Source organism: Perca fluviatilis, chromosome 16 (genome assembly GCF_010015445.1).
Source record: "Perca fluviatilis chromosome 16, GENO_Pfluv_1.0, whole genome shotgun sequence".
Taxonomy (NCBI): Eukaryota; Metazoa; Chordata; class Actinopteri; order Perciformes; family Percidae; genus Perca; species Perca fluviatilis.
In genome coordinates this window covers 16951276-16963958 of record NC_053127.1, presented here as the reverse complement: position 1 = coordinate 16963958, position 12683 = coordinate 16951276, and the positions used below count along the sequence as shown (strand labels likewise).

At 36.7% G+C, this 12683-nt stretch overlaps 1 protein-coding gene across 1 annotated transcript in view; it reads left to right on the top strand.

The window, feature by feature from the left end:
- The first annotated feature begins 8603 nt into the window (after window positions 1-8603).
- Window positions 8604-12683, top strand: part of arr3a (arrestin 3a, retinal (X-arrestin)) — a 6988-nt gene continuing 2908 nt past the window's right edge. The window contains exons 1-6 of the mRNA XM_039778340.1: window positions 8604-8723; window positions 10305-10336; window positions 11061-11091; window positions 11209-11269; window positions 11478-11522; window positions 11642-11832. Of these exons, the coding sequence (XP_039634274.1) occupies window positions 10329-10336; window positions 11061-11091; window positions 11209-11269; window positions 11478-11522; window positions 11642-11832 (336 nt within the window). The 5' untranslated portion in view covers window positions 8604-8723; window positions 10305-10328. The remainder of the gene's footprint in view (window positions 8724-10304; window positions 10337-11060; window positions 11092-11208; window positions 11270-11477; window positions 11523-11641; window positions 11833-12683) is intronic.

The following is a 12683-nucleotide window of genomic DNA, read 5'->3' as shown; positions in this document are numbered from 1 at the left end:
GGGTGTGTTCAACCACCTGACGTCAAAGCCAAAATAAGTTTGCCGCTCCACAAATGCGCTGCACAAATATTCCTTTCATTTGATTTGCATTATTATGAATATGCTATAGGCCTATATTTAACAACACCCTGCTTTAAGATATACAAATTGAAGATATCTTCACGTTTCTGGACTTTAAGATGACTTATATATTTTTTTGCCTTTTTTGTTGCTAAATTAGGCTTAGGCTACTTGAGAAACACTCTCTGTATGAAGCATTGGTAGGACAGAGAGAGACAGAGTGTTGATTATTTTCCATTGGTTCCGCTAGATGGCGCTAGAAGCTCAGGAGACTGTAATCCACCTCTGGATCACTTTTTAGTAATGGGGGGCCCAACAGCAAATCTTTGCTCCGAGACCCTAACAGATTAATGTAATATATATGTGTGTATATATATATATATATATATATATATATATATATATATATATATATATACACACATACATATGGGTGGATGACGTGACATGGCAGTTTTGCTGTCTTCATTGTCAAACATGTATGAATAAAAAATATATTTGCCAAAAACCTTCTCAATATTGTGCAGAACATTATACTTTATGTGAACATACTCAACATTAAAACAGATCATCACTCATTTTTTCAGAATTTTCAACCAAACATAACAAAACTCATATGGTGTGACTGTCCGGCACTTGTTTCTCAAAGTGAGAACTTGAATAAAACTAAGAAAAATAAATGCAAAAATTCTCAAAAAAATACAGAAAATTAATACAGATGTCTACTTGTGAGCCTACTCTTTTCAAATTACAAGCATATTTTTTTGAGTCAGTTCTAATCAAAAAGATTTTGTCACAGAAATCAAAATCATATGGTGTGACACTATTTTGGGATATTTGAACGGGCAACTGTTTTGACACCCTTGGGAAGGAGAGGACCTTCTTCAGCAAGGTTGTACAGTACTATCAGTGTATTTCTACTGTACAACCTGAGGTGAGTTATCATTTTTATATTTACAATAAATCAGATCTTGTTGGCACTCTGACAAAAGTCCCACTTCCAGATGTCTTTTGGTGTGACACATTTTTCATAAAAATGCAAAAGACATTTTATTATTTTGTCATAATTACATGTAAATCTATTCTGCTTTGTTATAGCTAGCATGTTTTTAGTATGCTATGTGTAGCTACAAGACTCAAGGTTGTGCTAAGTGCTGAAAACATCATATGGTGTGACACTTCATCATATGGTGTGACATGTCTGCCTGTCACGCCATATGATTTGATTGTCACACCATATGATATGAATTGTAATTTCCTGCAGATATAACAAAGTCCAATGTATGTTTTGTCCTTTTTAAACATGTATTTGGGTCCATCATCACAAAAGCTAACAGCTGTAATTATCCACAGTCAATTGTGTTTAGTTTAGTTTTATTCGGTGTACAGATTTCTAGTTTATCAGACAGACACAGCAGACCCCCTTCACAGAAACATCCAGCTTACCCACTAGAGAGCCCCAAGCCCAGTCAGTATAAACCCTACATATTTGTAAATTGCGCAAACCCAATTTGATGGAGTAGAAGCTAGTTATTGCAATCACTGCAGACAATCGTGTCACTGACATATAAATCTCTCCTTTTGAAGCTCTTCTACTCAGGTGCTGTATGCATGTGCCTAATCAAGTGCATCAATTGGAGAGGCCCAAGCTGAGGATTCAGCCACCATTTCAGATGAAGGATACACAGGACAGTTTGTCTTAAGTATGAGGGAAATCCATTTGTGGGACAAATTATTGACATAAGTATGGAGGGGCAAGAGACTGCATTTATTATCAAGATCAAGATCAGATGTTTGTGGCATATCACAACCTCAGTAAGGCAGTCAGTTTGCTACTCTCTCCAAATTTGACTGGCTTATGTACAATGAAATCTATATGAATTGATTTATTTATGGATCCACTCAGCTAACTTGTATGTTCACGGTTCATATGATATAAAAAATCTGTTTGTTTTACTTATATTAATACATATTGCAGACCAGTTTTGAATTGAAATGAAATGAAATTTGATACACAAACATATATTCATATGGTTCGTACGATATTAAAAAATGTTTTGTTTTATTGTTAAATATCAAATAAATCAATAAAATTTGAATTTTACCTTCCAGCATTAAAGAGTGGTTAAATATTTCCTGCCATATGAGTGATCAGTACTCACCAATAAGTAGGATAATACATGGTTTGCATTGACACATGGCGACATTATCATATGGTGTGACACTATATAATTTGGTGTGACATTCCAAATTTTGAAAATAACCTTTATCAATGATAAAACCTGAAAATGTTCATGGAATACATAGAAAATAGTATCAGCAAGAGTCACAAATAGTTTTATAATTGTATAGCAAGGTTTGTCACAATAAATAGAAAATATGTTAAAAGACCGATGGCATAGGTCTCACATTGAGCGATGTTTTAGAAAATAATACACAAATTTAATTAATTTTCACAAAACTAAAATGGATCACAGTTTAGTTATGATAAATTACTTTGATAAAGTGAGTAACTTAAGAAAGGTATAATCCATTTTCAGTTTATATACAATTATTTTCATGTCACACCATATGATGATTTTACGGACTAATACAACAAATTGTCACATAAATTCTGATTCAAATTGAAAATCTAAAAACAAAATATGTTTCTATAAAGATGAGAGTTAATAGAACAAAAGTCAACCATTTTTATGCCTGTTATTTGAAAATTTTGAAAAAACACTTTTTTCTGGTATATATGTCACTGACCCATATATATGTATACATACATATATACACACACATATACATATATATACACTGTATACATACATATATATATATATATATATATATATATATATATATATATATATATATACACACACACACATACACACACACACACGCACACACACACACACACACACACACACACACTACCGGTCAAAAGTTTGGGGTCACTTAGAAATTTCCATTCCACTCCATTATAGACAGAATACCAGCTGAGATCAGTTGCATTGTTTTTTTTTAACCAGGGCAGCAGTTTTCAGATTACATTATGTGCTTACATAATTGCAAAAGGGTTCTCCAATGTTTTCTCAGTTAGCCTTTTAAAATGATATCAGATAGTAAACAGAATATGCATTTGGAACATTGGATGAATGGTTGCTGATAATGGGCAATGCAGATATTGCATTAAAGATCAGCCACTTCTTTCTACAACAGTCGAGCTAGCTACCGGCAGGATGTCTGAGTTGAAAACGCATTTTGTTGTCAAGTAAGGGCCCTGTTCATGTTGCACAGACATTTGGATTGTATTTTGTGTCTGTTAAGAGGCACAAGGCACTCTTTAGATTATGTCCCCACACCATTTTAGCTAAGTTGGAGCTCTACATGTAGAGCTGCAGCAGCTCCATATTACTAGCACCGATTCGGCTCGTTTTTTTTCAATGTGAGAATGTTAGCATGCTGATGTTAGCATTTAGCTTAAAGCACTGCTTTGCCTAAGTATCAAATTATGTTATTGTTTTCCAAAGATATGGCATTTTCCATTGAGAATGCTTTGTTTAAGTTAAGGTTATTAAAACAAATCTTTTCCCACATGTAGGAACAAATATGACACAGAAGCAGTGCAAAAATGGCTTTTTAAGCAGGTGCAAGTAACTCAGTACAGTGGATTCAAATGGGCCCGCAAGTACAAATAACCTGTCTTGGTATATTAAATCTAGGGTGCTGGAGGGACCTGACAAAGAAAAAAAGACAATACAATACCATACAATACTCTGCACATCAACCTGGTGGCCTTTATTCTGAGTAAACCCCAATATTTACATGTGGGCTATTTTATTAAGAGTTTACAAATGAATTGGATTACATAGGCTACATAAAGTAGGCAGAGAGTCTCACTCTCTCTGACTCTCTGCCTGTTTTCAACCTTCAATTGGGTATTTAGATTAATGTCAGTTTCCCCATCATGTTATTATTGGTCATCACCCATCTTTGTTTCTGTCCCCCTTTTTCCCCCTTAATATTGGTTTCAGTCAAATCAAACCTATACAGCCAATAAAGTGGGTTTTACACATGCATTTCAACTATTTTCATTTCATTCTGTATATATATATATATATATATATATATATATGAAAGGGGAGAGAGAGGGGCCTCTGCATCGAGCAATAAACCTCCACATATGGGCGCGTGTTCTACCAACTGAGCTGTACCGGTGTCACATTGTTTTGTGGATGTTGGTGATTAAAGGGCTGAGAGCCAGAGAAGGTAGACTGTTTCCAGGAAATAAATTCCACTGCAGACAAAACAGGGATTAGTATGGAGACAAGTTGGCCTGTTCTAATAACACCTGAGCCTTCTATATGTGTTTTGTTTTAACTTACCCTGATCATGAATATGTGTAGTTATGCATGATGTTGCGAAGGCAAGAACGTTTATGCAACTGCTTGAGGCTTTATTTTCCCATTACATCAGTTAAAATAAAGCAACCTGAGCAGAAAGCTCTCACGTAACACTTGCACTTGATTTGAGCGTACAACACATTAAGCCATGGCCAGTGACCCTTGTCCTGGTGTCCTGGAGGTCGCTCTGCTGGCTGGATTTCAACTAAGACCTTTTGTCACATTAGCTCCCCTTTACTCACATTTTAATAATGAATACAACATTTTATGAAATAATGCTTTTAATACTGCTGGTATTGTGTTAAGAATCTGTCCTTTTACCATAAATGAGGCGACGCCTGCGAGCTAGTTCAGGCAGTCAACTCAAGCTACACGGCTGTACACGAAGTGACATGCCTCACTCCCTGTATCATTTACCAAACTCACCCCCTGATTTTGGCAGTCTATTTAAGCTGCACAATTTCCCCATCTCTGCCTTGTCAATGCTGCTGCTGCAGCCCCATCACTACCCCAGCATCCACCTGCAGGCTCGGCCAGGGGAAAGCTACTTTATCATCACTCCCCAATATCTCATGTAAACCCAAACTGCGAGGAGTGATGAGGTCGGAGTCTGGTCGCCAAACACAATGTTCTGTTGTTATAATATACATTTCATACGTGAGTTGTCTGACTGAACTGCATCCCAAACAAGGATTCAATCAGGGAACCTGCATTCCCCTAAATATCAGCGTCTCAGTATGACACAGTATTAGAGAAATATTCAACTATCTGAACCATTATAATGTCACCAATCCCTTAGACTGGCCCTTATGTGCCACATCTTTAAAATTGAATTAAATATTCTGTATGTGCTTGTGTCAGCACTTCACAACATTGGGATTTAAAATGTAGTTTAAACTTTCAAAATGAGCTTGTTGTTATGCACCTGTCAAAGGATTGGTAAAGTTCAAAGGTCAAAAGAGATTTTTTTTCTGGTGAGTCTAATCTCTGGCACATTTCTGAGACACTGTTGAATAAGACAGCTTACTCTGACGTTAACGCACCATCATCCATGCTAAAATAGAACTAGGAGCCCTTAATCTGCTGAGATCAGGCAGACTGGAATACTCAGAATATCCACACTGTGCCACAACCTAAAAACATTACACATGGGTGAAATGTCATTGCTAGTATTTAACCTTTGTGTCTGTGAGCTTTCATGAGCAACACTAAAAAAATCTAATCAGCAATAGGCAAAATTTGGTTACACGATTATACAATTAAATGTTACACAATTATATTATAATGTCTAAATCAATGCCTGTCTGCATGCAAACAGCTGTAATCTCAACAATACCAAAGCCTGGCAAAGATCATATGCAAATGAATAATTTGAAACCCCTCAGTCTGCTTAGTAATGAATACATGTAATTCACTAACATACTGGCAATGCACCTTGTGTCTTCATCTTTATCTTTTGAGTTAAAAAACAAGGTAGGGATGTCCAGTCTCACCAATCATTTTTATTTTGGCACTAGAACCCCTCGCATGTGCTATCAGGGCTAACCAACAAATAAATGGTATTAATAGATATGGGTATGATTTCAAAATAAATTAATATGCAGATGATTTATTTACTCTTTCAAATCCAGGAACCTCACTGCCACTTATTTACAACTGTACATGAATTTGGTAACATTTCAGGATATAAGGTAAATTGAAATAAGAGTGAAGTGACACCTCTCAACTGCACGACCAATGACCATGACCAGCACATCTTGCCACTACTCAGATAGTTTGGAAGAAGGAGGGACTTAAATATCTTAGTATAAGTATAATTTCCCCAATTGAGAAGATATTCAAGATAAATGGTCCTAAATTGATTAAAACTTGTATTAAAGAAGATCTTACCAGATGGGGAGCACTTCTGCTATCTTAGGGCAGGACAGAGATAATCAAAATTAATGTTTTTCCCAGATTATCTTTTATGATATCATTGATTCCACTAAAAATACCTGAATATTGGTTTAAAGAAATTAAAAGGCTTTTATAATGTTGTTATTGGGGAATAAAAAAACAAGAATCAATCTTAATAAATCAACAGATCACAGGGAAAAGGGGGGGGGGGGGGCGAGGGATACCAGAAATACATACATATTATTTGGCCTTTATTGGTATGTAACCCATGCTCTGGGCCTATCAAAACAGTGCCAGGTCAGTAGCTGGATATGGCTAGAACTGAATATTGTTGGTGAGAATAAAAAACAGATGTCCCTTCCTTCTTTGTGGTACTGTGCAAAGATCCATACAAACATTAAGAATCCAATTATTAGCTTCTTATGTGAAATAGTAAAGATATTCCAAAAGAAATGTGCAATTAATCGATTAGAGATGCCCTCATGTTTATGATGGGAGTGAAAAGGTCACAATGTTGTAAAATTGGGGAGAATTGTAAAGCAGGGGGGAATAATGAGTTTTAATGAGCTTAAAGATAATTTTGATCATAAGGTTTTATGCAGTACTTCCAGTTAAAATCTACATTGCAGAAATTCGTAACACAAGGCACTGTACTGGCCTCAGATAAAGACACAGATAAACTGAAAATGTACAGAATTTAAATTTTCTCCTACTGTAGTGGCATGGATAAAGTTATATTACAATGGGAACGTGATCTGGGAAAACACCTACCACAAGATCAATGGGACACTATAATTAGTGTATAATTAATGAGTTTATATGCGTTAGATATAAACTCATACAGATGAAGATTGTTACTCCACAGAGGCTGAATAAAATGAATCAAAATATGTCGGTGATGATTTATGCTGGCTTGGCTGTGGAGAAAGAGAAACTTTTATACATATGTTATGGTACTGCACAGAAATAAGAATATTTTGGGAAGGAGTCCAAAATATCTTATGTGTAATATTAGCACTATCCCCAGAAGTGTGTCTGTTAGGAGCCAAAGTAGATGAACAGAAATCTGCTGTCTGTTATAAGGATTATTCTTATGAATTGGAAAGTGAGAAAAACAAATTGTTTTTGTCTGCATCACTAGCTAAAGATTTTATAGAACTATCAGTGAGTGCATATAAATGTGTGTGTATGTACATGTGTATGTATGTGCATATACATATGTGTATATATTTATCATTTTATCTGTAACCTCTGACATACTGTCCTTGTGTGTGTGTGTGTGTATTTGTAATTGGTATTGGTTTTATTTTCTTTGTAATTAAAAAAAATCACATCAGCCGCTATGCCACTTCTGGCCAGGGTCATAAAGTGGGAGGACCCCTTCCCCATCCTACCACTGTACTTCTGAATCAGAATCAGAATGCTTTATTGATCCCCTCAGGGAAATTATTTAGTTGCAGTTGCTCACAGTCACATTCAAGGTAAAATAAGAGTAAGTAAGCAAGTAAGCAAGTCAATAAATGGATACAGTAAATAAGTAACATAATGTACCTACAAAAACACATAAATAAAAATGTTAAGTAGAAGTAAGTGAGATTAGGTTGTAAATCAGATTAGGTTAAAAAGATTGTTTCAATAGATTGTACAAATTATATTGCAGTGTACAGTATGAATACAAATAGCAGCAGTGAATAAATAAATACACCTTTGTTCATGGGTGCTGTTAGACCAGTTTTAACTCTAAGCATGTGATACTCAGAGGAACGACCTCCTGTGGCGCCCTTGCTCGGACCACACCCATCTTCAGATTCATTATGATCTCATCTACACATCTGTAACCTGGCAAAGTAAAACCGCCTCTGTGGTAGTTTCCACTCCAGTAGGTGTCTCCAGGTCCACATTTTGCTAATGATGAGACAATCCCTGACTCACAAAGAAAGGACAGATTCTTTAGATGCTAATAATAGCAGTTCGAAAGGCTATTATTAAACACAAGTCAACCAACGAATTTATGCATCCAGTGAATTTTGACAAAAGAATTATCACTGTCAGAGAAGTTAACCCTGATTTAAAAAAAACAACACTTACACTTAAACTGCATGACCCTTTCCTATTCTAATTAAAGGAGACTTGATGCTTTGTTTATGCAGGTGCAAATGGGATTATCAGCCTACTACTACCAAAGCGTATTTTTAAAACCTTTGTAGTCCAAAAAAAACTATCAACTGATTGCTTAACTGGATTATGAAGCAGGCAACCCCCAACAATGCTCAGGGAGAGGCTGAACGTATAAAAAGGCAGATCAACAGTTGTTGACTGCACTCTCCACTTACCCTGACAGACTCTACCAAGCTCCCAGACAACTGAAAAGAGGTAAGACTTCATCTTCATGGATGGATGGAAAGATTGAAAGAAGGATGGATGGATGGATAAAATACAGCTGTTGCCTGTAGCCCATTTGGAGCATAATTTTTACTTTTTTAATAGAATACTAAGAAGGAAAAACGACATGGACTCATATTTGAAAGATTATATATAATTGTGACAGAAACTCTTACCTACTTTAAGTGGAAAATCAAGGAGTTATGTTACATCTTGGAGTTAAGTGGGAACGGTAGTCATTCTAATTTTATTACATTGTACTGTCTTACACAGCCTAGAATTTATGTAAATGGGAGTTGCGAAGCTTTTCTACAACAGATAAATGTATTTGAGAAAGACGCATACTTTCGCATAATACTTGTGTCAATTTACCAGCCTGACCATAACTTGTCAAAGTATGGCTGCTGTAGATTAAAGCAGCCTAAAGGATTAACAGTAGGTTTGCAAGTAAATGTGCTGATCTCCCAGAATTCCTCTGGTTAGACAGTACAGAATTGCAACCTTGATGCAGAGCCACAAGTGCAGGCAGATATCAGTTGAAGTAATAAAGAATGCTAATCATAAAAATATTTTAACTGTGTGAAACACAGATACAAGATGCAGTTTGTCGGCTCAGTTTAGGGGGCAAAGTGACATATAAAATGTGAAATACTATTGTACTTGATAGTTTCAGCAAAGTAGTTGCAAGAATCGCGTGATGATTTAGATGTGTTCCTAAGCAGTCAGAGGTGAGCATTTCTGGATATTTCACAAATATTATCCAATCAGAATTAAGGGAAGCACATGTGCTGTACCTCTCCATGGTCCTGAAAGGCACATGCAGTCCTTGCTCCTGAATCTACATAGTTGGTTTGGATTGGAAAGTCCTTCTGGACCAAACAAGCCACCATTAATCTTAATGTAATGAATGTGCCCGACCTGTGTTTTACCTGCACAGTCTTCAAAGGTATATTATGCTTCAAGTTGAGGTAGGACAACTGTATGTACTGTAAGTTATCAAATATTTCATGGTAAATATTTGGTAGAACTCACAAGTGAATAAGAGTAAAGTAGATGATGCCAGAAAGGAAAATGAAAAATTTGCAAACTCCACTTTATCTTTAATGAACAACATTCAAATGCTTACAGCTCTCTTTACCTTTCAATCATCATTATTACAGGGCTATATAAGGCTGAAGTCAGGACTTAGTGTCTTATTAAGTCCAGAAATAATATTGTACAGCAATTTACTGAATGTGTTTTATCCGTTTAACTGTCCTGAAATAGTCCAAACAGCTTTTGCGCTGCTGTTGCGGATGAGGGGAATTAGTTGTGACATAATCGTGTGTGCCGTGTAAATCTGGCGTTTGGGTTAAGTTTGGTATGTCTATTGGACAATCCAGAATAATGGATAAACCAGGAGCCTGAACACTGATCCACTGATCTCATCACAAAGGATTAACCTTCAAAACAGATGATCACTTCGGCTGCTAAGGTGACAGTCGGTGAAGGATCATCTTAATCACAACATCTGACTGATACTGGGACCTCCTAATAACATAAAGTCCCTTCTCTTTTCTTTTCTTCCAACAGAACTCTTCCAAAGATCTTCCAGAGATGGCAAAGTAGGTGTTAATTTCTTTCGTACTTGCTTCAAACTGAAAAATCAAGGATTAAGAAAAGATAAAGATGCCTTTTTTATATCGTTATTGTGCAGATATTCACACTGTAACTTACCAAAAATAAAACTCAAAAGTTACTATTGTTGGAAAGATCCCTTTTGATAAAAAACATTCAAACCTGTGATCACTTTTAAAACTGTACTACCTTGGAGTTACTGCACAGACTTTGACCCGGATCAGTCAACCCCTAGAAGTGATGAGTAGTTTTAAAGTACTAATTTAAGGTTTGTAAAGGCTTAGTAGGGTGATGCATAGGTTCAAATTTGGTCTCAGACAGTAACACAGGTAATCAGTTATTAAGGAACGTGCCACACAATTTGTAATTCTCTCACCTGAGCCACCCTCTCAATTTGGGAACGATGAGGTTAAGCTGCTTATCCAGTTAGCTGTTCTTAGCTGGCTCAAAGTGAATAAGGTATTATTGGCCCTTCTGCTGCTTGCAAATGAACATACATTACCTTCAGAGTGTACAACTAATCATTGTTTTATCTGGACAATCCAGACAGTAACTCTGTTAATGGATGTACTCATATTTACAATCACAAGCTACTTACTATGTTTGCTAAACTACATTTGTATTACAAATATATAGTTCTGCAACCATACATTCAACTTTTCTTGAATAAAAAATAGTTTTAAAGTGGTGATTCTCTTCCTTTTTTCTCAGGGTTTTCAAGAAGACCAGTCGTAATGGAGGGGTAAGTTACATTTGAATGAAAAATGAGTGAAACCAGGCGCGAAACCTACTTGGACACAGACTTACTGTCAACAGGGCTTGAAACCCTCAACTGTTTTCCCTTCCTTCTGTCTCACAGCTCTGCCTCTACCTGGGGAAGAGGGACTATGTGGACAGCATGACCAGTGTGGAAACAGTTGGTATGTTCCTTCTTCAGTGTGTGTGTGTGTGTGTGTGTGTGTGTGTGTGTGTATGTGTGTGTGTGTGTGTGTGTGTGTGTGTGTGTGTGTGTGTGTGTGTGTGTGTGTGTGTGTGTGTGTGTGTGTGTGTGTGTGTGTGTGTGTGTGTGTGTGTGTGTGCAGCTGTGTTGTAAGGATGATAACATTGCCTGCACTGTTACCTTTACAGAGGGTGTTGTGTTGCTGGACCCATCAACTCTTGGAGACAAGAAAGGTAACATCATAAAAAGTTCAATTTTTAAAGTCCTAAAAAACAAAACCTTTCCAAGTTGAACATTTTGGAGATGTAAGAGATTGTAATGAAATAACGAAGCTACTATTATGTGTTGACAGTGTTTGTGCAGCTGGCATGTGCCTTCCGGTACGGTAATGAAGACCTGGATGCCGTAGGCCTGTGCTTTAGGAAGGACATCTGGATCCATCATATTCAGATCTACCCTGAGTCCCACAAGCCTACTCTGACCCCCATGCACGAGACCCTGCTGAAGAAGGCTGGAGACAACGGATACCCTTTCACTTTCGATGTATGACAACATGTTCGGATACAAGGGAGTTTAAAGGGATTTTTCATATTTTTTGAAGTGGGGTTGTATAAGGGAGGCTACTTATCCATAGTCAGTGTACCTGGGGTTAGTGCTACCTACAGGAGATAGATCACTGACTCAACTATCCCTTTAAAGCTTTAGTGTGTAGCTTTTTGATAATAATGAACGTCAGTTACATTCAAGGCATTGCCGAATTAGTTGATACAAAGCTAATTAAGACTGTCAGCTCCACAAAACTCTCTCAGTGTTTCTCAATATGGTTATGTTTAGAAAATGGTGTAGTCTGGCAACTTTCACGCACAGAAGCTCAAGTGAAGATAATTACCTCTTCTGAAGAGTCCATCATGTTTTTTAATCCTCCGTGTCCTCCTTGGCCTCAAGTAACTGCGTGGAGGAGGGGTGGGGGGGGGGGGTGCACGATCACGGAAGACTTGTATCATGTGGATGTGCTGACAGCTGTTTTTGTCATTACTTAGACTTCCTCTTGGGGAGACAGAAACTACGCACTATAGCTTTAAGACCTCAGTCTGTTCAACCACACATTCTACCTTTTGTGTTCAGGTTGAAATGAAAAGTTTATTTTACAAATTGGGTCATGGACAGAACATTTCTATGGAATCTTATATTGTATTCTTTAAATACTGTCTTTAAATAGGTAATTGAAATTCTTTCAAACTTCAAACTTGTTGAGTTGCTTGCCGTGCAGTGAGGGTCATGGCAGATACACTTGTTTGATATATTATCATTTTAAAAGGGGATTCAAATGATTTGAAATAGGTCCATATTACTGTATAATTAGTTTAGAGCATTCCAAATAAAATAAAACAATA